Below are 26,384 nucleotides of genomic sequence, written 5' to 3'. Positions count from 1 at the left end.
GACAGTATTCCACTGGACAGAGGGCCATTTGGACAGAGCAAGTATTCCTTTGAATACTCGCCCCTAAGGTTAAGAACATAAGAAATTGCCATGCTGGGTCAAACCAAGGGTCCATCAAGCCCAGCATCCTGTTTCCAACAGAGGCCAAACCAGGCCACAAGAATCTGGCAATTACCCAAACACTAAGAAGATCCCATGCTACTGATGCAATTAATAGCAGTGGCTATTCCCTAAGTATAATTGATTAATAGCCATTAATGGACTTCTCCTCCAAGAACTTATCCAAACCTTTTTTGAACCCAGCTACACTAACTGCACTAACTACATCCTTTGGCAACAAATTCCAGAGCTTTATTGTGCGTTGAGTGAAAAATAATTTTCTCCAATTAGTCTTAAATGTGCTACTTGCTAACTTCATGGAATGCTCCCTAGTCCAATTATTCGAAAGTGTAAATAACCGAGTCACATCTACTCGTTCAAGACCTCTCATGATCTTAAAGACCTCTATCATATCCCCCCTCAGCCGTCTCTTCTCCAAGCTGAACAGCCATAACCTCTTCAGCCTTTCCTCATAGGGGAGCTATTCCATCCCCTTTATCATTTTGGTTGTTCCATCCCCTTTGGCTCTGGAAGAAAGAATGTGACTGCTCATCTTACTGGGGAGATCTTCACCATTAATTTTATTTTATTGTATTATTATCATTATACGGAGAAATCTACTCTAATCTGATAACTTCCTTTCCTTTAGTTCAGCCAGACCAGTCCAGATACATGGGTTATGCTTCCCAGCCAGCAGATGAAAACAGAACAAAAGGCTTGCTGACATCACCCTTACAGCAAGGGTAGCCAACTCCAGTCCTTGAGAACCACAAGCAAGCCAGATTTTCAGGATATCCACAATGAATATGCGTAAGATAAATATGCATGCAATGGAAGCAAATCTATCTCATGTGGATATCCTGAAAACCAGGTCTGTTTTTGGCTATTGAGGACCAGAAGTAGCCATCCCTACTTCTAGGATCCCATGCTGCACTCAGCCTGTCAGTATTTAATGTAACAGGCTAAGAAAAAAAAAAGATTCTTCCTTGCCTTTGACCCAAGAGCTTTCAGGAACAACAACAAAACAACATTCATAACACTCAACAAGAAACACAATGGTTGCACTCACCTGATCAGAAATTGTTTCTTTCCAAAGAATGAGCATTATAAACCATGAACAAAATACAACACAGGATAAAGACTTTGGCAGTTAGGGAGGATCCTAAACTAGTGTGGCTGGACGCAAGGAAAGGAAATTTATCAGGTAAATTTATCCTCTATCTTCAGCCAAGCCATACCAGTCCTGATGCATGGAATGTAATTAAGCTAACCCCTCAATCAGGCAGGACACTGCCAAACTCACTTTTCAGATGGCTGAGCCAAATGCTGCCTTTTCCCTGGCTTTGGACATCAAGGTGATAATACTTTGAGAAGGAATGCAAAGAAGACCAAGTTATCATCTTGCAAATTTTGGCTGGAGATATCAAGTAAAGCTCAGCCCAAGATGCTGCTTGCACCCTGGTAAAATGAGCCTTCAAACTCTTAGGAAGGGGAATACCCCTTTTCACACAGGCTTCTCCTATAATCTCCATAATCCATCGAGCTATTAAAGCCCTCAAAGCCACCTCACCCTTCCTGGGACCACTGAATAGCACAGCGATGATCTGATTTCCTGAAATAATTTGTCACTTTCAAGCAAAATCCTTCAGATATCAACTGGCTAAATTCCTTCCAAGCCTCCTTCTGGAATGAAGGTGTCAAACAGACCACTTGATGGAGATGAAAGGCTGAAATCATTTTGGAAGGAACAAATGCACTATTCAGATATACACTGCCTCATTTGACAAACTTAGGAAAGGCTCCCTGCATGAAATTACTTACATTCTGAAGCATGCTTGTGGAACAAATTGCCACCAAAAAGACTGACGAAAGAGTGAGATGCTTGACTGAAGCCTTCCTTATAGGCCCAAACTGTTGACCTTTAAGAAATATCAGGATCAAATTCATATCCTATATCAAATATGCTTAATGCCACGAAGGAAATTAGTAACCTTGGAATGCACCAATAAAGATGTGCCCCTCAAGTGACCCCTAAAACAGACAACTGCAACTATCTGCATCTTCAGAGAACTGAGGGTTAGACCTTTGTTCAAACCATTCTGCACGAATTCCTAAATCTATCAAATCAAGGCACTCCTAGGTGAAACCCCTCTGCTCAAATACCAGTCTTCAAAAATCCTCCATATTCTCACATAGGCTAAGGACAGACACCTTCCTGGCCTGTAGGAGATTACTCACCACTTCCTGGAAGTAACTCTTCTCAACTAAATGTGCCTTCTCGAAGGCCAAGCCATAAGACAAAACTGAAATGGATCTTCATGTACCACCAGACTCTGGACCAATAAAAACCCCCTGAACTAATGACCTTGACAATCTGCGGAGAACGGGGCTCTTACAGTTCCAGTCCCAGTAAAAGCATATCCACCAGCTGTTGGCGTGGGCCTAGTATGTTTTCCCGCTAGGCTATATCAAACATGCCATAGCCCAAGGGCTTATGTCTGTGACAAAAATATGCTCCCAGATATTCCAAGGTCTACAATAGTATGCAATCAGTCTGCTCTCCTGAAAACTGACAACTAAGCTGAGATCCTGAAGAAACAGAACTACTTTGGACATAGTGACCTTGCCTTCTTGAGCTGACTTTTCCAGGATCAACCAACAGCCCAGATAAAACTGGACCAAAATACTTTCTTGATGAAGAGCCGCTGCTACTACCACCATCACCTTGGTAAAGGTTCTTCGATATTTCTGATGATCCCCCCTCATCGGGATATGAAGATAGGCCACTGCCAGATCCAAGAACGTTAGAAATTCCCATTGTTTCACAGTTACTACCAGCAACCTCAAAATGTTTCCATACTAAAGTAAATAATGATGTATTTGAGATCCAGGATAGAAAGGAAGGTACTCTCTTTGGTACCACAAAGTAAATCGAGTGGCTTCCTTTACTTCTCTAAGACTGGAATTGGGACCAATGCTCCTAAGAGCAAGAGACAAATTGGGTGTAACTTGCACTGCCTCCCCTTTTTTTTTTTTAATTACTTTTTATTTATAAAGTTTTCTGACATACAAACATACGAAATACAACTATACAGAGTATATCAATTGACATCATATATCACATTGAAGAAGTATAGACAATCAAGTAGGAAGTGAATTACATCATCATGGCAATTAGTCAAATCACTTGAAAAGGAAGCAGAGACACATCTTAATTTCATTGTTCTGCATGGTACTGTTAAAAAGGACCCTAGATGGCTTTGTACTTAAATTGCTCATATTTCAAACTGTAGCATATTTGCAAATGCCAATATTTAATACAAGGATTTCGTTTCCAATAAGGTGGCTATTGTGAAACGTGCAGCAAGTAATAGTTGACTAACCAAAATTCTATGCTTTTGAGGTATAAATGAACCCTCCCAGCAGGTCAATAAACGAGTAGGTGCTATGTAAACAGGGAGACAGATTATATCTGCTATCTCTTCTGTTACTTTATTCCAAAACTGCCTGACTCCTGGACAGTGCCACCAGATATGTAAGTAGGAACCAGTTTCCCCACATTCTCTCCAGCATTGTGTGCTATAGTCTAGGAACAAGGTAGAATAGAAAATCGGTGTGCAATATGTTCTGTGAAGCAAACATATCATAAGCTCAACGCAGTGTTGACCAAATTGCTTTCCACGCCGAAGAACTTAAGGATGCTCCCAGATCTTCATTCCATTTATGGACTAATGCTCAGATGTCTCATTCCCAAATTTTCCTATCAATATACCCCAGTAAATAAGTAGTACCCTTTGCTAAGGCTTCTGGGTCAGAAAGGTATTTTTCCATACTATAAGTGTAAGGTCAACAACGGTAGATAATACCTGCTGTAATTGCAAGTAATTTACATGTGAATGTGCAGGGAGAACAAATTCCAGACTCAAGAACTCAAAAGTCTGAAATTGTCCATCCTCCAAAAGCTGAGCTAAATTATCAAACCACAGTCTTTAAGGGCTGGGGAAAAGTAAATCTCGATATATTAGAGTTACTGGAGATAGGAATGCAGCCGCCCGAATACTCACCAACACCCACAAAAATGATCACATAACTCCGGTTCTCAAACATTTACATTGGTTACCCGTAGCATCTAGAATTGCCTTCAAAGCCCTCACCCTAATACACAAATCTCTTCACAACCAGAACATGCACTGGTACAAAGAACACTTCTCATTTCACAACAGCAATAGACCCACCAGAAAACAATATCTAGCTACATTACACACCCCCTCACCTAAGCTTACTAAACTCCGCACCACAAACGAAAGAGCCCTATCCCTAGCAGGCCCGCTTCTTTGGAACAAGCTACCTACCTCCCTCCGCCAAGAAACTTGCCCAAAAATATTCAGGCAAAACCTGAAGACCTGGTTCTTCAAACACTCTTATACCTAATATACACACATTCACTCTCACCCCCCTCCCCCCCCCCCGCAGACCTGGGTCTCCAATCCTAGCTCCTCAATTACTTCTACCCCTTATATTCACACAACCACTCTAACCCCACCCCCTACAACTCCTAACCTCTCCCCCTCCCTCTCCCCCCACCTATTTTCCACCTCCTTTTCACCCCCTCCCTCTACTCTAAACTACCTCTTCCCCCTCACCCCCCATAAAGTGAATTTATCAGGACTACATATTGTCTATAAAAAACTTATATATAAAAAATTTGTTCCCAATCACGTGTATATATACCTCCTTTAATTGTGGATACCCCCCTATATATCAGAATCTCCCCCTCCCCACCCCTATATATCAGAATCTCCCCCTCCCCACCCCCGTTTAGATAACCTCTTTCATGTATCACACTTTTATAATTTTACTTATATAATCTAATCTGTTATTTGTATGCTCTGAATGTTCCTTATTTAATTATCTAATTACGCAAAAATTGTAAAGCCTGTTGCTCAGTTCTGTTATATGTAAACCGACGAGATGTTCCCAACGTTCGTCGGTATATAAAAGTTACTAAATAAATAAATAATAGGAACTAAGGATGCAAAACTCCCCTCTTTTAACCCCAAGTATCTCTGCACCTGGCTCCACATTTTCAAGGTATGTGCTAGAATAGGGCTATTTATAGACACCCACCTACGAATTGGGGATGTGTTCAGGAGAAATGGTAAAATTGATAACTCAACATCTGACTGCAATCTTTCCAGATGTCGCCAAGATGCCTCCATATGCCCAAACCAAGTTTTAAGAGATACTAATCAGGCGGCCCAATAGTAAAGCAGAGTTGCTTACCTGTATAACAGGTGTTCTCACAGGACAGCAGGATGTTAGTTCTCACATAAGGGTGACATCATCAGGATGGAGCACAATCACGGAACACATTTGTCAAAGTTTCCAGAACTTTGACTGGCACCTACCGGGCATGCCCAGCATAGCACCAACCCTGCAGCCAGCAGGGGTCCCCCTTCAGACTCGTCTTATAGTAAAAAGTACATGCGAAAAATAAAATAAAATAATAAATCGTATGCGAACCCAATTCTGCGGGGTGGCGGGCGCGTTTCGTGAGGACTAACATCCTGCTGTCTTGTGAGAATACCTGTTAAAGGTAAGCAACTCTGCTTTCTCACAGGACAAGCAGGATGGTAGTCCTCACATATGGGTGAGTACCGAGCTGAGGATGCCCGAGCAATGCACCAAATGTACCCAAAGACGTGCAACAGGCACAAGAACTGGGGTGGAATTTGGTTGGTGGAAGGATGTTGGTACCTCAGTTCGCAAATAAGTTGCGTAGCACAGACTGGCCGAGGATGGAATCTTGTCTGCCAGCCTTGTCTAAACAATAATGGGCTGCAGAGGTGTAGAGAGAGCTCCAGGTAGCAGCCTTACAGATGTCAGCAAGCGGCACCAAGCGTAGGTGCGCTACTGATGTTGCCATGGCCTTGACAGAGTGTGCTTTAACACGGTCTTGAAGCGGAATGCCTGCCTGTTGGTAACAAAAGGAAATACAGTCCGCTAACCAGGAGGAGAGGGTCTGCTTACCCACAGGTTTGCCCAATTTGATGGTATCAAAGGAAACAAACAATTCCTCCTTCACTAGCACTATGCCGCTTGACACTGGCAAATGGCTCCCCAGCCTTTCAGACTGGCCTCGGAGGTCACTACCATCCAATGCGGGATTTCCAATTCAATTTATCTCATTAATTAAAAGGCTCCCCCGCCTTTCATTTCCAATTCAATTTCCAGTTCCTAATTAGCCAGAAAAAAATCTCCAGGAGAGACTGGATCTATATTCACCCCACAGGGATAGTTGCAGTTGGAAGTCCTCTGCCTGAGAGTTCCATCGGAACTAAAGTGTCCTCTGAAAAGGCCTCATATGTGCACATGCCCAGGGAACTAGATCCAGCATAGATGCCATAGAACCCAGGACCTGAAAATAATCCCAGACCATAGGGATGCTGCAATACCAGCATACCTGTGACTACAAGCAGCACCCTCCGTGAAAAACACTGCCTAGCTTGGAATCAAAGTGGGCTCAGGTACTCCAGCGACTGGGCCAGATCCAAGTTACTCTTTGTCAGATTCACCACCAAATCTAGGGTCTGTAACAACTGCATGATGAGTCAAACTGCTTGCTGACCTAGTTCATTTGACTTCATCCGAATTATCCAGTTGTCCAAATAAGGATGCACTAAAATGTCTTCCTTTCATAGCATTACGGCCACGATCACAGTTACTTTGGTGAACTCCCAAAATGCCGGCACTAATCCAAATGGGAGTGCATGAGATGAACATACTCTCCCAGCATCATGAAGCGAAGGAATTCCTGATAGGAATATGTAAATATGCTTCTGCGAGAACTAGAGTAGCCAGGAGCTCCCCTTTGCGGATGGCTGCAATCATCGAACGTAGAGGCTTCATCCGGAAACATGGCACTCACAGAGCCGCATGCACCTTCCTTAGATCTAGAATCCGTTCTGCCTTCGAGACCATTAATTAAATGGAATACTATCCTCCACCCCGTTCCCCTGAAGGCACTGGCATAATCACCTCCAGGTGATGTAGATAATCTAAGTTGAAATAAACTGCCTCTCATTTGGTGTGGGCAGCACACAGGGAACTCACAGTCCTCACGGCCTTCTAAGCAAATTCCAAGGAATGGCCTTCTCTGATGACTATGAGGACTCACTGGTCCTTTGTTATTTTTATCCCCTCCTAGCAAAAGAGGGCCAACTGCCCTTATCTCTGGAGAAGAGTGGACAAGCTGTGCTGCCTTGAATGCTCTCTTTCCGGCACCAGTACTGAAACTGCCACAGGAATCCAGAAAGGAATGTGGCATGACTGACACCTGCCTCTGAGAGGAGGATTCCCTGCCTTGCCGATACTTCTTTGGAAGCTCTTTTCATTCTTCTTGGATTCAACCTTGGGTAATGGACCCATTCAAATGCCTCCCTAGTTGTTTCTGGTGTTCACCAAACAAACACTTGCCTGTGAAGGGAAGATTGCCAAGTTGCTTCTTGGACCCAAAGAGACTTTTGCTCAAAAGACCTCAAATTCCAGGCCAAAAGTGCACAGCAAGTCATACAAAGCGTTCGCATTATGGGCACCCACAACTTCCAAACATTTTGTCCGCTTAGATGAAAGAGAGGCTCCTTCCTCCTTTACTTAAAGATGTTGAAACCCAGTACAAACGTACCCATGCCATGACAATTCTGTGTATGCCCTGACACTAGGAAGGACCAGGCTGCAACTCCAAAAAAAACCTCCTGGAGAAGGGCCCCAAGATTTTGCCCTGGGGATTCGAGAGCTATGCTCTTTTCAAATTGAAGCAGACACCAAGGACTCTCCGTACAACTATATGAAAAAGGCTGCAACACCAAAGCTCTCTCCCATTTTTGCTCTGCATTCAGAGTAACCTGTTCCACGGATACCAAGGTCATAGCTGCATTGTAATAAGAAAGAATCCTATGGATCCTCTTACTTTCTACAAAAGGAGATCTGATCCTTCAGATCCTGGTTCTCCTTCTAAATCTTTCCCATGTCTGTGGTCCCCTAAGACCTGGGTAAGCACAGCCAGTGACCCCTCTCTTCAAGGGAAAGGAGCAGCTCTGGATACTCCATGCCCCCAAAAAGAATTCCCCTTAATAGAACCACCTCCAAGATCCTTCCCTGTGCCTGATGAAACATTCTAGACAGGATGCCACTAAATCAATTCAAGGAAAGGAAAGTCACCAGAGTTCCCCAGAAGAACCAAAGGAGATCTTTTTTTAAATCAGGAAACTAAATGCATCTAATACTGAAACTACAACTTTGGAAGAAACAAGCCCAGCTGAGGCTTTTTTCAGCAGAAAACAGGGTCACTGAGGTTGTAGGCTCAGTCACAGGCGTCGCAACACTTGTAATAGAATCCAGCCCCATGAGTTAGAGCAGGCCTCCCTGCTGGCTTCCTCCTGCCTGGGAGGGTTTTAAAATTCTGTTACCATGATCAGCTTAGCCGCAGCAAATCTGTGAGGGAGAAAGGAAGCCCTGTCAAAATCAGTGAAAGGATAAGTGCTGTGCTGCTAAAACCAGGGGAAGATCCCCCAACCAGCCCTCAATGTCTCCCAAATTGGACCTGTACAATCCCAAGGCTTGCCGCATCATCCACTGACCCTCCACCAGAAGCAGATGCAAGTTTAGTGCCACGTGGTGCAGCGCCGCTCATAAGCAGCTCTCTTTCCCCCATAATTGGGCAGCTGACTTCCAACAGTCAGGGCAGCATGGGAGCTCTGCCACCCCGACGTAACAAAACACATCCAGAGCTGATATGCCGATTGCCATGCTCCAGACCTTCTGCATCATTCTTTCATTAATTTTTTTTAAATCTATTTATTTATTTATTTTAAAACAACAAACAGAGAGAGAAGAAAGGAAAAGACACTACCCTGGTCCAGAGCTCTGAAGAATAGGCCATCGGCAGCATGGGAGGAGAGAAGAGGCAGGAGAATGAGGAAGCCAGAGCACTGGCTTTCAACTAAAGCACCAAAGGATCACCGATCTACTGCTTGTCCTCACTGACCAGGAGAATAGCCCCCTAAGGAACCTAACTATCCCTGGGAGTAAATTGTCAATTCCGGGAAACTACAGACCGGTTAGCCTGACTTCAGTGCCAGGAAAAATAGTGGAAAGTGTTCTAAACATCAAAATCACAGAACATACAGAAAGACATGGTTTAATGGTACACAGTCAGCATGGCTTTACCCAGGGCAAGTCTTGCCTCACAAATCTGCTTCACTTTTTTGAAGGAGTTAATAAATGTAGATAAAGGTGAACCAGTAGATGTAGTATACTTGGATTTTCAGAAGGTGTTTGACAAAGTTCCTCATGAGAGGCTTCTAGGAAAAGTAAAAAGTCATGGGATAGGACGCGATGTCCTTTCGTGGATTACAAACTGGCTAAAAGACAGGAAACAGAGAGTAGGATTAAATGGACAATTTTCTCAGTGGAAGAGAGTGGGCAGTGGAAGTGCCTCAGGGATCTGTATTGGGACCCTTACTGTTCAATATATTTATAAATGATCTGGAAAGAAATACGACGAGTGAGATAATCAAATTTGCAGATGACACAAAATTGTTCAGAGTAGTTAAATCACAAGCAGATTGTGATAAATTGCAGGAAGACCTTGTGAGGCTGAAAAATTGGGCATCCAAATTGCAGATGAAATTTAATGCGGATAAGTGCAAGGTGATGCATATAGGGAAAAATAACCCATGCTATAGTTACACAATGTTAGGTTCCATATTAGGTGCTACAACCCAAGAAAGAGATCTAGGTGTCATAGTGGATAACACATTGAAATCGTCAGCTCAGTGTGCTGCGGCAGTCAAAAAAGAAAACAGAATGTTGGGAATTATTAGAAAGGGAATGGTGAATAAAACGGAAAATGTCATAATGCCTCTGTATCGCTCCATGGTGAGACCGCACCTTGAATACTGTGTACAATTCTGGTCGCCGCATCTCAAAAAAGATATAATTGCGATGGAAAAGGTACAGAGAAGGGCTACCAAAATGATAAAGGGAATGGAACAGCTCCCCTATGAGGAAAGACTAAAGAGGTTGGGACTTTTTAGCTTGGAGAAGAGACGGCTAAGGGGGGATATGATAGAGGTGTTTAAAATCATGAGAGGTCTAGAACGGGTAGATGTGAATCGGTTATTTACTCTTTCGGATAATAGAAAGACTAGAAGGCACTCCATGAAGTTAGCATGTGGCACATTTAAAACTAATCAGAGAAAGTTCTTTTTCACTCAACGCACAATTAAACTCTGGAATTTGTTGCCAGAGGATGTGGTTAGTGCAGTTAGTATAGCTGTGTTTAAAAAAGGATTGGATAAGTTCTTGGAGGAGAAGTCCATTACCTGCTATTAAGTTGACTTAGAAAATAGCCACTGCTATTACTAGCAACGGTAACATGGAACAGACTTAGTTTTTGGGTACTTGCCAGGTTCTTATGGCCTGGATTGGCCACTGTTGGAAACAGGATGCTGGGCTTGATGGACCCCTGGTCTGACCCAGTATGGCATGTTCTTATGTTCTTAACCAGTCGACTGCAGGTCTTGCACCTCTACCATTTGCTGGAAACAGAGACTGCAGGTGGCACACTATCTTAAGTAGCACAGTGTTAGTAAAGCATTTCTTCTCTGTTTCCTGCTGGCTGGGAGGCAAAACCCATGCATCTGGACTGATCTGGGGTATGAACAGGAATGTAACATTTTAAATTCACATGGCATTCCTAGTGCAGTGCCACCAATCTGCTGAGCTGAGCCTGAGACAATAGGTGATCTACTAGCTGTCTCTTCATGGCACACCAGGCTGGGCTCACTGGAGGACTTACTTGTGCAATGTGATCGAAGTACTTTAGAGCTGTTTCCTTCAAACCTTTGAAGTACATCTTTTCCTGTGGCTTCATCTGGGAAAATGGAGGGGAGAGGAGAGAGGCAGTTCTAAGGTGTTGCTACAATATTTTGCATGGGAAAGACCACAAAAAAAAGAGGTATTGCCAGTCCCATGAGAGACTATGGCATAACCAGATGATGTCCTACATCATTCAGCCTCACAGCCTGTGTATGGGCTTGAGGCAGAAGGGCATTCTGAAGCTCAGTGTCTTGAGAAATGCAAGGATATAATTACACATCCCAGAGACTTCCCACCATCTGAAAGTATTTTGCAACAAACATATTTGGCTCGTAGTGGGCATATTCAGATATGTCAAAAGCTCTGGAATATGAAACAGTACCAGAGATCAGTCTTGTTACAAATAACACCTATTCAGTCTCAGCTGTGATATGGAAATATAACAGTGCAACCTGAAATTGAAAACAGTTTCCAATCCCACTGCTGCTAACAACTCACTGTAATAACTGGAGACCCACTTTCCAATCTCACCACTACCAGCTCACTGTGAGAGCTAGATTCAGTAGCTAATCCCACTGATATATCAGCTCACTGTGACACCCTGATACATGGCTTCTCTAACTCAATGTAAGCCTCTGCCACTGACTGTGAAACCCAGAGATCCTACTTCAATCCCATTATTCCCACTAATAACTTCTGAAGACCCAGTTTCCAATCCCACAACAACCACTGACTCATGCTGTGGTCTCCACCACATCATTTAACTTCTCTGAACTTGTGACTGCAAAGAACCTCTCTCATTAGAAAATAGGAATACAGGCTGTAATACACAGTACCCTCCCCCTCTGTCACTCACGTTGTCTGATAAGGCAAGGTACTTGCATGCAGTTTCACAGACGCCACAGTGATCTGGAAGGTAAGAGTTAGCAGCATGTTAGCCATTAGCTCTTCTACTCTCTTGGGCATCTTTGGTTATCTTTGATCATCAGGTCAATGTGGCTAAGTGTATGGTGCAAGGATCATCTGCTCCTTTACTGTATTGATTTTATTCCTAGTTCACCTGTTTTATTTATTTGGTTAATATCATTACCCATTATGCAGTGATGGAAATAATCTTGGAATGCCTCCTCCATTCACATTGATAATTATGGAGAAATTACTACTTAACCTGATAATTTCCTTTCCTCTAATGAGGGAAGGTCAATTCAACCAGTGGGTTATGCACCTCTGCCAGCAGATGGAGACAGAGTAAAAGCTGATGTCACGGACATAGTCCCACTCCAACATCAGCCCACCAGTATTCTCTGAAAAAGCCAACCTGGGGACAAACTGATTATACTTGAACATTATCATTAAGAATCAACGACTCATGCTTCCAACCCAACGGGAACACTGAGTTCAGGCAAAAGAAGCAACATATGCCTTAAACTAAAGGGCTACACAAGCCATTTACCAGTCTTCAACGAAGAGCAGATATCACATTCTGCAATGTTCGCCCTGAAAAGGCTAACCATAATTTAAACATCGGCAGTCTAGGATGGGTCTGGGATTGACCTGCCCTCATTAAAGGAAAGGAAATTATCAGGTAAATAGTGATTTCTCCTTCCTTTGCATTCTGGCAGGTCAATCCCACCAGTGGGATGTACCAAAGCTAATCCTGAAAAGGGCAGGAGGCTGCCAGTGGTCCAGTCAAAACCACCTGCACGAACGTGGCATCCTCCGTTACCCAAACATCCAAGTAGTAATGTTTGGAAAAAGTATGAAAAGATGACCGTGTTGCTGCTCAATAAATCTCAGCAGGAGACAACAAACGAAGTTCTGCCCACAATACACCCGAGCGCTCGTGGAATGCGGTCTAATCTGTTTTGGCAAAGCAACTTCAGCAGCCACATAGGTGCTTTAACCCAACCGGCTACCGTTGCCTGCATTGCTCCCTGTTCACCGCCACCATGGAGCCCAAACAGGCAATTCGACTACTGAATAGATATAATCATCACCAAGTGACACAGCAAATGTTGCCGGAACACAAAAGATGATACTCCCTGTTATCTCTGCCCCTGTCCAAGGTGGTAAGGGAAAAACACTGATTCAAATGAGACTCCAAAACCACTTTTGGCAAAGATGAGAGCACTGTCTGAACCTATACCACTGCCAGAACCAAAAGCATAAAAAGCTCACGCAAGAACAGCCTGCCACTTGGATACACGACATGTTAAACAGATTAACTGCAAGGAAAGCGCATATGCAGAGGCCGAAAAGCCGGACCTGCCAAGAATTCCAGGACCAAACTAGGTGTGTCCCGTCCCATCCCCCCCCCCCCCCCCCCCCCCCCCGAGGCACTGGAAGCCGCAATAGGAGGGCCCTCCATGGACTCTTTCCAAACAACGAAACAAGGACTGCACTTTGAACTTTCAAAGCGTTTAGGGCGAAACCCTTACACAAACCATCCTGTAATAATTCTAAAAGAAAAAGACTATCCACCCTAAAAGGTGAAGAGCCTCGCTCAGAACATCAGGCCTCGACAAAACTCTCCAAACCCTAACCTAGGTTAGGGAAGTAGAAAACATTTCCTGACCCAAATTAAAGTATAAATCACCACAAGTGAATAACCCCGCTTCAACAACCGATCCCATTCAATGGCCAACCGCAAAACAAAATTGACCCAGATCCTCATGTAGGATAGGTCCCTGCTGCAACAAATCCTTCCGTGGTGGTACCCTGAAGAGACTGCCCATCAGCTGTCTCTGGAGACTGGCATATCACTGCACTTCAGCCCAATCTGGTGCTACTAAAGGGATGGTGTTAGTGTGACTTGCCATCTTCAGGACAATCCTGTCCATCAAAGGCCAGGACAAGAACACATACAGCAGGGCGCCATATGACCACTCCTGAGCAAGAGTGTCAATGCCCAGGGCTTTTAGGTTCTGTCCATGACAGAAAAGGCATGGAACTTTCACATCATTGAAGGTCGGCAACAGGTCTAGGTCCAGTAGGCCCCAGCAATTCACAAGGAGGCTAAAGGCTTCTTCTGCCAGCTCAAATTCTCCTGGACCCAAGTTTCTCCTGCTGAGGAAGTCTGCTCTGATATTGTCATTTCCAATAATGTGAGAGGCGGATATGCCTAGAAGAGGTTGTTCTGCTCACACCATGAGCACCTCTATTTCCTCCGACACCTGTTGACTCCTGGTTCTACCTTGATGATTGATTTAAGTCACCATTATGACATTATCCGGGCCGCTCAAGCCTCTAGATGCTTGGCGCTTCCAATCGGTTGATGTTCCCTTGTTGCTCCTCTGTATTCCACAACCTTGCACATTAACTCCTGACAACGAGCTTTCCAGCTCAGAAAGCTCGCAACCATCATGAGTACCAACCAATCCGGCATCTCCAAGGAAACTCCCTTCCTGAGATGAACCGCCTATAACCACCATTGCAACTGGGACCTCACCTCTAATGGCAAGAGCAGCCTCACCGCATAGTCCTACGACTGCAGGTTCTATCGGGAAAGCAACATGCATTGAAGGAATCGCACATGTGCTCTTGCCCAGGAAACTACTTTCAAGGTGGCAGTCATCAATGCTAGGACCTGTAGATAATAACATACACTTGGGCAAATAGTGTTTGCCAGTGTCTGAACTCGAGCCAAACTTTGGAGTTTCCTGCAGAAATACTCTGTCCTATTTTGTGTTGAAATGAATTCCGAGATACTCTGGAATTGGAGTCGGCTGCAGATTGCCCCTGGCCAGATTCACCTCCCAGCCTAGCTCCTATAATAACTAAACTACCTTGTGAAAAGCGTGAAGACTCTCTTCCACGCCCTTGGCTGGAATCAACCAGTAGTTCAGATAGAAGTGAACTATAATGCGGTCTTTGTGCAAGGCACCCGCTACCAACACCATGACCTTGGAAAAGGCTCTGGGTGCAATGGCCAACCTGAAAGGCAAGGCCTGAAACTGGTAATGACAATTCAGAATGCAAAATGGAAGGAACCATTGATGTTCTCGGTGAATAGGAATATTCCGATATGCCTCCATTAGATGCAGAGACGTGAGGTATTCCCCTGCTTGTACTGCCATCATGATAGAGCGCACCATTTCCATTCTGAAACGAGTGACTCGCAAATAACTATTGACACAGCCTTGAGAGCAAGCATGGGTCAAAAGAACCCTTCCAAGGAATGCGAAGAAATACTAGAGCATACCCATCCCAAACCAGCTCAAGGGTCCAGCGATCTGAAGTGATAAAGATGAGATAGGCATCCACCTATCTCTTGCGTCATCATTGAGAAGATCCAGAAGCTCCACATCCGGAGCCCAGACACTTTCGAGTCCCTTAGGAATGAAAAGACTGAGGTTTGCAGAAGGGACGAGTTTTATGGAAGAATCTCCCCTATAAGACCCAAAACGCCACTTGTCCTAAAAGTCCAGTAATAGGCTTCTTGCCCTCCGGCAAACAAAGGACCTGAGTTTCCCCCCATTTATGTGCAATTTACTCCAATTCACTGCCAAATAAAAATGAACCCAGAAAGGGCAGCTTGGTAACATCGGACTTTGAAATAGTATCTGCTGACCAGTTGTGCAGCCATAGCTGCAATAACAGAAGCAGCTCCTCTGGCATTTGTGTGAACTGGGTCACAGCCCACATTAGCTAAGAGGATAGCACCTAGATCCTCCATAGGCCTGTTATCGGAAGCAGCACTGCCAAATTCTTGAGAAAGACGCAAGGTAGCTCAAGCTACCAGGGCACAACAAGAAGCAATTTGTAAGTTCATCGCCACCACCTCAGTCTTACTTTAGAATAGCCTCAATTCTTTTGAGCATCCTTAAGAGCTGCACCTCCCTCTACCGGAATGAAGGCCCATTACATGACCGAACACACCAAGGATACCACCATAGGAAAAATCAACTGCTCTCTGGCCTGTGAATCCTAAAGATATAAACCCACTGAGGTGCAGCCCCTTTTAAAGGACTCCTCTGGTGCACCCCATTCCAGATCAAGCAACTCTTAAATCGCATCCAGAAGGGGGAAGAAACATGACGCCTTGCATATTTTAACCAAAATGGAGACCTTCTTCTGCACCCCCGGGGAGTCATCCCTAGCCATGCCAAGGGTCTGCAAGGTCCGAGCGATCTAGCTTGGCCACTCATCTCAATGAAAAAAACTGAGAAAAGTTCTATGTACCTTCAAATCCAGGAGAATCTCCTCTTCCGCAACAGGAGAACCACCACCATCAGGATCAGTATCATCTCGATCCACATGCATTCAAACCATGTTAGGCCGCACTGCGTCACAGTACTTGTCCGTGGTGGCAGGCACCGCAGAACTTTAGTGCACAGTCCTAAATTAGGAGGTATTGTGCTCAGACAACTGCCTCAGTAGAAATGTCTGTAATCCCTGGAAGCATTCCACCCAGGAAAAGGACAGGTCCATTCCAGGCCCCATATGCCTGAACCTGACATCCAGAGAGTGAATCGCCCCTGACAACTCGGCTATTTATTTATTTATTTGTTGATTTTGTATACCTTCGTTCGGTGGGACCATCACAATGGTTCACAATATGATAAATTAATACAATAAATAATTAGCATAAAGTACAGTGGATCAACAGAAGGAGGACACCCACCTCGTGTGGCCCTCGGTCCCACTCCCCTCAGACTGAGATGAACCATTGTTGGCAAAATCAGTAGGAAAATCCTCACGAGCATCCAGGCAACGCTGACACAGGCTTGTAGGAAGTTCTGGCTGTAACGCCCTGATGTGGCATGCACACTTGTGCACCTTGCGCGTGCCGAGCCCAAGGGGAGACCCGATGGCTTTCCCCGTTCCCTCCAAGGCCGCTCCGAATTCGGAGCGGCCTTGGAGGGAACTTTTTTTTTGATCCCCCCCACCTTTCCCTCCCTTCCCCTATCTAACCCACCCCCCGGCCCTACCTAAATCCCCCCACCTTATTTAATGGAGTTACGCCTGCCGGCAGGCAAACCTCCAACACAGCCAATGTGCCGGAGGACTTGGGAACGTCCCTGGACCGCCACCACACCCCCGGCCCTGCCCCCAGACCGCCACCATGCCCGGCCCCGCCCCCAACCGCTGCCACACCCCCGGCCCCACCCCGAACCGCCCATTTTAGAAAGCCCCAGGGCATACGCTCGTCCCGGGGCTTGCGCACGCCGCCGAGCCTATGCAAAATAGGCTCGGCATGTGCAGAGGTAGGTTTTCGGGGGTTACGCGCGAAACCCTTTGAAAATCTACCCCTTAGTATTCTTGCCCAAAGTAGGTTCACAAACCATATGTCCAAGTACACACACTCAAGGAACACCCAAGCTAGGCGTACAAGTTGTACGTCCAGAAAAGACATCTAATTTGGATGCACATGATGAACATCCAAGGAACCATCCAGCCACATGCCCACGTGCCACAATGGGAGACACGGCAATGGACGCACAATGAGACGTGCAGGCACACATCGATGCCACACACGGAACGTACACAAACTAACCATCACGGCCTATCACGCGGAAAGAAGTCTGAGAGCGGGGACTAGCTACAAGGCTGCTCAAACCACAGTGCCTGACTCACCTCCACACCTCACAGAACTCCCCAGAGATATGAGTGGGAAAGCCGAACGCCGAGGAAACCAGACCCAGTAGGAAAACTCCTCACTAGCGAGTTCCTGTTCTTACTCCTATTTTTTTTTATACAAAGTAAAAGCTTTTACCTGAGATCTGCCCTCCCTGGCTGAGAGCAGGAATGGGTCCTGGCTATGGGGGGAGAGGGCGAAAGCCTTTACCACCGAATCTCTCTCTGCTTGCAACCGCTAATGTAATCTCAAGTCCACACCACCCAAGGCTACCGGACTGAAGGCACTCTACTGAAGGAGGGACCGAATGGTGTCACCTCAGGAGGCAAGCGGTGCTATATAAACATCTTGATGTCTCCTTTCCTCTTCTTTTTCTCTTTTTTTTTTTAAATTTCACAGACAATCCCCATAGGGAAATACATGTCCACCATCTGCTGGAGATGGAGAATGCTGGCAGACTGATGTCGGGGCGGAATTATATGTCCGTGACATCAATTTTTACTCAGTCTCCATCTGCTGGCAGAGGTGCATAACCCACTGGTGAGACTGACCTGCCATTATGCAGAGGAAGCATAGTCTATACGAAGAGTGGCCAACTCCAGTTCTCAAGAGCAGAGCCATAGCGTGGCCATTTGGCCATAGGAGCCACTACCAAAAGATGCCATAGCGCCGCCACCATGAGAGGCCTCAGTAAGTGGAAAAGCAGCACGGCCCGCCGGCCACACTGATGATTCTGGCGGAGCTGTGCTGCTTTTCGACTCATAGGCATCAGAATGAGGGTACAGCCAAAAATGGAAGAAGCTTTATTGGTGGCAGTGGGACAATGCATGATTTCCTGAATGCTGCTCACCTCCACAGGGTGCAACTGTGATCCCCTCATTCACCTCCCTGCTACTGAAGAATGGAAGGATCATGGCCTTGCAGAACAGGCTGCTTCCTCCACCCGATGACATCATTCAGGCACCAGCAGCTGGGAGGGAGGAAACAGCCCACACTGTCACGATTCTTCCATTCTTCAGGAGCAGGGAGGGTGAATGAGGGGATCACGGTAGTACCCCATGGGAGTGAGCAGCATTAAGGAAATCATGTACCTGCCATCTGCAGTGAGTGAGGGGAACAAGATTGCTGTGGACTGGGGAACAAAATTTCTGGGGAATAAGGAGCTAGGAGGGGAAAGGAGGCTGGGGAGCAAGACTACTGGGAAGTAAAGGTCTGGGAGGGAAGGACCTGTTGAGCAAGACTGCTGGGGAGTGAGGTTTCTGAGGTGGGAGAGGCATCTGTAAAGCAAGATTGCTAGTGAGTGGGGTTTCTGGGATGGGAGAGACATTTGGAAAGCAAGACTATTGGGGAGTGGGGGGTCTGGATGGGGAGAGGGAGCTGGGGATTAAGACTCCTGGGGAATGATGTGTCTTGGAGAGGAGAGTGGACTAAGAGTGCTGGGGAATGGAAGGAAGGGGAGCAAGATTGTGTGGGAGAGTGAGAAGAGAGCACATGTGTGGGAAAATGAGAGTGAGAGAAAGCATGCATGTGTGTATTCATGTGGGGGAAAGAGCATGCATGTGGGGGGAGATTGGCCCCACTTCTTCTCTGCCTGCTAATCCATGACAATTTTAGGGTTTCTGGAAATCAAAAGTTCCCAGATATGGATAATGGGCGATTGTTTAAAATCCTTATTAGTTATAATTATTGGGAGTTATTTGATGTGTTATGTGAAACATTGTATTGATGTTTGGAAAAATTTGATGAGAATTTTTAATTATTGAATGCTATTCTATTCATTAGTTTTTAATTATTCTTTTTAATGGTATGGTTTTACTAATTTTGTTTTATGAGAAATGATAATGCTTCTGTTTTTATATTGTTGCAGTTCATATAGAATTTTGCTTGTTGCAGTTTCCAGTTCAGTTTTTGCCTGCACATTTCTATTTGTATTTTATGGTCTCTTTATTCTATATTTGAGGGACTATCTATGTTTTGCATGTGTGACTGAGTAAGATATTCCAACAGTGTGTAGTCTGTATGTAGAGATCTATAGCAGCTTGGCTTGCTCTGTTTTCCTAATAGATGTATTGGTGTTTTAGGCCTGGTGTAATATTTGCAGTGTTAACTTTCATAGGTAGAGTTGTTGCTGGCAGTTAGTGTTGTTTTGATACAGAAAGTTTATTGCATTGTAATTCTGTTTTTTTGTGGCTCTGAGGGTCATGCCCATGTCCAAGATGCATTACAGTAGGCCTAATACCATATGAGTTCCAAATGTCTCTTGCTTATTTGCAGGGTTTTCTGGTGGCACCACAGCAGTGCATGTAAATATAATATACATATTGTAAATTATATGTGTACCTCAGAAGACTATGCTTTGAATGTCCTTTTTCATGTAAAATCTGTTATTACAAATGCATAATTTTTAATTGTGTGCAAGGAGGATGTGATGGGGTAGGGGTTACAAGGCTATAAGATTTTCCTAGGGTGACTAATACTCTTGTCCTGGCCATGGGCATTACTATACAAACATTTAACAAAGTTTCCCAATTCATGGTGTTGTGTGTTGTGTAATGGGCGAGAGCGCAGTTTTTCAATGGGCCATAGCTGCCACACACTGCCTGGCTATGGCTCTGCTTGAGAGCCTCAAACAGGCCTGGTTTTCAGGACATCCACAATGAATAGGCATGAGATAGAGTTGTATGCACTGTCTCCACTGTATGCAAATCTATTTCATGCATAATCACTGTGGATATTTGGAAAACCTGGCTTGCTTGTGGCTCTCGAGGACCAGAGTTGGCCACTCCTGGGCTATACATAATACTGTATGGAATAAAAGAAATAAAAGCAGATCATATTTACTAAGTGCATGATTATATAAAGAACTTGAGATATAAAAAGGTACAGGTGGGGCCAAATTTGAGTTACTCTTATGAAACCTCTTTCTTCTTATTATAATTATTATCATTTGAATAGTGTGTACCAGATGTATTAAACGGCCTGTTTGTAATTCTAAGTTTGTTCCACTTCTGCATTATCCCCTTTCCCAGTCAGCCATATTCCTTTGTGAAATACCAAGCGCACAGTAGGCTCATCTGAGTCTAGAAACCTGATGCATTGGTTATACAGTATTTGGCAGCATTCAGACAATTAGCAATACATCAAGTTCCTCTCCCATCTGCCAGCAAGGTAATATTGCAAAGAAACTAGGGAAGATAAGTTGGGAGAGGTGAGGAGGTCCTCCTATCAGAATATACTGATAACGCATTACCTCTTTTGGCGCAGTTCTGACACAGTATATGGCCGCAGCTGGTGACAAAGAAAGCAGTGCCCTCCCTGCGGAAGCACTGGTTACAATGGAACCAGTCCATGCCTACGAGAAACTTAATTACCAAAATGAAAAAGAGACATCTGTTAAACAAACATGTAGAGGAAGTTTGAAGCAAAATGGAATGCAGTGCACTTTCCACTATATCCCACTTGGGCTGTTTCCACAATAAAAGTATTCTGAAAAAGGTGAAATTACTTCTTACTGGATAATTTTCTTTCCTCTAGGAAAGCAGGCCAATCCACACCTGTGAGTTATGCACTCCTACCAGTAGATGGAGACGGAGTAAACTGACTCACTGATGTCATCAGGCCCGGCGCTACCAGGTTTGCAAACCGTGCAATTGCATGGGGAAACGCACCCAGGAGGGCGGCAGCTATGAATCTGGAAGGGGGCCCAGGACAGGGATCAGCGAGAAGGCTATGTAGCCGCCAGTGGGCCCCATCCCATCGGCGGCAGAAAAATGCAGAGGCCCATGCGATCAGCAGCAGCAGCAGCAAGAGAAACAAGCTCATTCTACGATTCCTCTTTGTGTGCTGAGTGCTGACAGCCCCGCAGCACTCAATACTGGCAGTGCTAGCATTTCCTGTATGGTCATCTCGCGATGCATGAGATGAGCATACAGGAAGTGCTAGCAGTGCAAGTGTTGAGTACCATGGGCTGGTCTGATATGAGGAGGAGCCTCAGGAAGGATGTTTACAGCTCTGCCGCAAATCCTGCGCTCTCCCAAGAAACAAGGCACTGGATGGAAATTGCAGCAAGAAAGACCTATTGATGTGCATGTGTAGTAGTTTGTGTGTATGTGTGTGAAATTGAATGAAGCCTGCCTTGGGGGGGGGGGGGGGGATGAGTGTGTACTTGTATGAATGAAGCCTGCCTGGGGGAATGGGTGTGTATGTGTGTGAACAGAGCCTTCCTAGGGGGATGGGGTTAATGTGTGAATGAAGTTTGCCTGGGTGGGGGACGGACAGGTGTGTGTGTGTGAATGAAGCCCGCTTGGGGGGAATGGGTGTGTGTGTACGAGAATGGGACCTGCCTGGGATGAGTAGTTGTGAATGGGAGGCTGCCTGAGGTGGGAGGGTGGTTGGGTGTGAATGGGGACCTGTTTTGGATGGGTGGATGTGAATATCTGCCTGTAGGGGATGGGTGTGTGTGTATGAATGGGAGCCTGCCTTGGGGGGGTGAAAATTGTTGCCACCCCCGCTAATCCACGACAAGCTTAAGGTGACTCGAAAGCAAATGTTTTCAGGTATGGGAAGCGAGGCATTTTTCCCTTTTGTTTTAATTATTAGGTGTTAATGTGTCTGCTATTTTGAAATATTTTATTGCCATTTGAAAATTTTTAAAACTTTATATATGAGTTCTTAATTATTGGATTGTATTCTGTCATCTTTTTGGCAATATTCTTTGTATTAGTATGGCTTATGATTGATTTATATTTCTTGATTTTATTTTTTGATTTCTGAGGATTGATGATGTTTCTGTTTTTCCATTGCTTCATAATATATAGCATCTAGGTTGTTGGAGTTTCCAGTTCAGTTTGTCTACATATTTCTATTTATATTTTATGATCTCATTATTCTGTATTTGGTCAGGGTCTGTCTGTGTTCTGCATGTGTAAGCAAGGTGAGGTATTTTGCTTACATGTATAGTTTCTATGTAGGAATTTATAGCAGACTGGTTTGCTCTGCTTTCCTAATAGGAGGTGTTTTAGGGCCTGATGTAACATTTGCCTTTTCATAAATAGAGTTGTTCCTGTTTTAGTGCTTGCAGTTAGTACTGTTTTGGTATGGGATTTTTACTATACTGTTGGCTGTCCAAGGGCCAAACCTACATCTAAGAAGTGTTAAAATAGGACTACATGGGTTCCAAGTGTCTTTTTGCAGGATTTTCAAGTTAGCACCACAACAATGTATGTTTTTCTGTACAACAAATTGGTGCCGGCTATAGGACCCAGCCGGCAACAATTTTTTTGTACTGGTAAGTGAGGAAGGAGCACCTGGGGACCATTCCTGCACAATTTAGAAATTTTAGATTTGTGGATGGGGTAAAATAGGTTTGGGGGAGTGTGTTAATTTTCATAGTTTCGAATGCCGGAGGAAGCAGGGCTTTTTTTTTCGGTGGCGGAAGGGGGATTGGGACAGAGCGTGAGACTGACAGTCTCTCTATTGTGTGCTGAAATGACAGGAGTTGAGTGGCACCTGATAGACTAACCAATTTATTAAAGCATGAGCTTTCAAGGAAAGTTCACTTCATCAGATGCATTGTGTGTTGGTTATTGGAGAAAACAACAAAAATTTTGTGTTAAAAAAAAACACAAACAGACTATAGAAAAGCCAAACTGTGGACAAACTGATTATACTTGAACCATGACTATTAACAGCAAACGACTTGTTACTTCCAGCCAACTCAGAAGTACTGAGCTCAGTAAAAAATTTAGTATCTTAGAGGCTGGTTCTTCCATTACCATCCTTCAAATGATTCAGAACAAAGAACACTCTGCCGAACACTCTCCTGAATAAGAGACAAACTAAAACCAAAATCAAGTAGGTAGCCCAGGGTGGGTTGTGGATTGGTCTACCTTCCTTTGGAAAGGAAATTATCAGGTAAGAAGTAATTTCACCTTCCTCTGCACTCAGGCAGGCCAATCCACACCTGTAGAATGTACCAAAGCTACTCCCAAAATTAGGAGGCTGCCTGCATTCCCTTCAAAACCTCCTGCATGAAGGCCTCATCTTCTTGAGCCTTAACATCCAAGTGGTAATGCTTGGAGAGAGTATTTGAGGACCACGTTGCCACCTGTCAAATTTCAACCAAAAACAACAACCGAATCTCCACCCACGAGACTGCCTGTGCTCTAGTGGAATGTACCCTGACTTGCGTAGGCAATGGAACATTTGCATCTACATAGCCATGATGACCTCTTTAACCCAATGGGCTATTGACGCCAGCAAAGCCAGTTCTCTTTGTCTACCTCCACCATGGAGAACAGCCGATCAGTCTTCTTCAAAAGAGTGAGTAATCTTCAAGTACCGGATCAGATGCCACTTCACATCTAAGGCATGTAACAAGTGAAAATCCCACTCATCTCTCTCCCTGTCCAGTGTGGGCAGGGAAATAGACTGATTCAAATGCAACTCCGTTACCACCTTTGGCAAAAAGGAAGGTACAGTCCTGAGCTGCAACGCCCCCCCCCCCCCCCCCCCAGTTATTCATAGAAACAGCTCATGACAAGAAAAAGCCTGCAGTTTGGAAATGCGCCTTGCTGAACAGATAGCTACCAGGAAAACCATTTTCAAAGTAAGCAGCCGTAAAGAGAGATTACGCAGTGGCCAAAAAGTAAGGCTCGACAAAAATCTCAATACCAGATTAAGTTCCCAAAGAGGCATCGGTAGGCACAAGGGAGGCCTTAGATGCTTGAATCCCTTCAAAAACATAGACATCAATGGATGGAAGGACAAGGGCCTACCATTAATCTGTCCTTTATAGCATGTGAGAGCTGCCACCTGCACCTTCAGGGTGTTTAGGGCCAAGCCCGTAACCAATACCTCTTGCAAAAATTACAAAATCAGTGGGATCTCTACTCTGAGAGGGTGAGACCCTCTCACCCCACACCAGTTCTCTGATACTCTCAAAACCCTAATATAAGTCAGAGATGTAGAAAACTTTCTAGCACTAAGAAATGTGGAAATCACTGCCAGAGAATAACCAAGCCTCGGCAGACGAGCCCTCTCAAGGGCCACATCATAAGACAGAACCCATCCGGATTTTCATGCATGATTGGCTCCTGATGTAGATCCTCCCTGACAGGCAGTCTCATAGAACTGCCTACTAGGAGTCTTTGGAGGTCAGTATACCACCATATCCGTGACCAATCTGGAGCCTTCACAAGCAGTCTCTGTATGACTCGCAATCTTCCGAATTACCTTGCCAATCATCGGTCAGAGAGGGAAAATATATAACACCCCGTTCTGGGCCATTGTTGGACAAGAGCATTGATTCCCAATGCTCTCAGATCCTATCTGCAACTGTAGAACCATGGCAACTTTGTGTTGCTATTGCTTGCCCTTAAATCCAGATATGGCTGCCCCTATCAAGAAACTATGAACTAAAAAGCATCTGCCAGCTCCCATTCTCCTGAGTCTAAGGACTGCCTGCCGAGAAGATCAGCCCTCAAGTTGTCCTTTCAGCAATGTGAGAGGTGGATAAAGCCTGAAGATGTTGCTGTGCCCATGCCATGAAAGCATCTATCTCCACTGACACCTGATGACTTATGGTAACACCTTGATGATTTATGTAGGCAACCATCATGGCATTGTCTTGACATTACTCTAAATGCTGGACCTGCTAACCGCTCTGCAAGCCATAGACACATCAAGCAAACTGCTTCCAAATGATTGATGGTCCACTGTCAATCCTCGGTATTCCACAAACCTTGTGCCATCAATTGACAGTGTGCCCTCCCCCCCCCTCAACCCAAGAGGCTTGCATCTATCATGAGCACCAACCATTTTGGTATCTCCAAGGTCACTCCTTTCCTGAGGTGGTCCCTTTGCAACCACCACTACTTTCTCACGTCCATCAGCAAGTGGAGCTTTACTGTATTGTACTGTGTACTCCTGTTATTGCGGATTCCACCATGAGAGCACCACACAGTGAAGTGGCTGCATATGTGTTGTGTCCGTCGATCCCCAAGCCCTCTCTCCACCCTCCTTACTTCTTTGGCGCCTCCCTCTTCGCTCAAATTGGGATCGCTCTCCTAGCGGACCCCAACACAACAGTATGCAAGGCCATGTGTCCGGTGAACATGTTCCTGTGATGTGGTTGCCTTGTTCCTGGAGTTCTGCTTCAGAGTCTTTGTCTTGAATTTATTCCTGGACTTGTATTGGACTTAAAAAAAAATTTTCTGTACCTGTACCTGCTGGAGGCGCTAGCTGTCTGGATTCCACGACCTGCAGGAAGCGCCTGCATCCAGACATTTTTTCCATCCTTTTTTCCAGGTTGGGGTTTTTTACGGACCAGCACCCCATCTAGTTTGCTGGTCCGGTTATTCCCATCCTGGGTCCCTCCAAGGTCTTTTCCTGACATTTCTTGTGCTTTTCGTCTGGTTTCTTGTGGGTTTTTGTGCTGTTTTCCGCTCGTTTGTGCTGTTTTGCCTTTTTGTCTTGTTTGTGCTGTTTTGCTTCTTTGTGCTGTTTTGCCTTTTTGGCTCTTTTGTGCCTTTTTTGGCTTTTTTGTGCTATTTTTGGCTCTTTTCCTCTTGTTTCTTGTTGGCTATTGCTTGTCTTTTGTGGCTTGTCTCTTGTGTTTCTGCAGTTTCTTGCTTTTTGCTTCAGTCCCCGGAAATACCAGCTTCCGTTTTTGGACCCTTGATTTTCCCCTGTCGGTATGGAATGATACCTTGTCCCCTCTAGCTGTTGATATGAGGCTTGAGGAGGGGGTCTTTGAGGAGGGGGTAATGTTATGATTTCTGCCCGCGGAGTTTCCCCTGCGAGCAGGCCTCTTACCTCGCGCTGTTCC

General features: G+C 45.0%; 1 protein-coding gene across 8 annotated transcripts in view; it reads right to left on the bottom strand.

Annotated features, from left to right (window-relative positions):
* Positions 1-26,384, bottom strand: part of RNF212B (ring finger protein 212B) — an 88,894-nt gene that overhangs the window by 52,901 nt on the left and 9,609 nt on the right. For 7 of the 8 annotated variants that reach the window (XR_003853169.1, XM_029582030.1, XM_029582026.1 and 4 more), the window contains 3 exons: positions 20,808-20,919; positions 11,837-11,889; positions 10,961-11,035 (listed from right to left, as the gene is read on the bottom strand). Coding sequence is in view for 7 of the 8 variants with exons in the window: in XM_029582030.1 (XP_029437890.1) it covers positions 10,961-11,035; positions 11,837-11,889; positions 20,808-20,919 (240 nt within the window). In the remaining variant the exon portion in view is untranslated. The remainder of the gene's footprint in view (positions 1-10,960; positions 11,036-11,836; positions 11,890-20,807; positions 20,920-26,384) is intronic. The other variant, XM_029582028.1, reaches the window with a different exon arrangement.

The sequence above is a fragment of the Rhinatrema bivittatum genome, chromosome 16 (assembly GCF_901001135.1).
Source record: "Rhinatrema bivittatum chromosome 16, aRhiBiv1.1, whole genome shotgun sequence".
NCBI lineage: Eukaryota > Metazoa > Chordata > Amphibia > Gymnophiona > Rhinatrematidae > Rhinatrema > Rhinatrema bivittatum.
The sequence above is the reverse complement of the archived record's forward strand: the minus strand, read 5'-3'. Positions and strand labels throughout refer to the sequence as shown.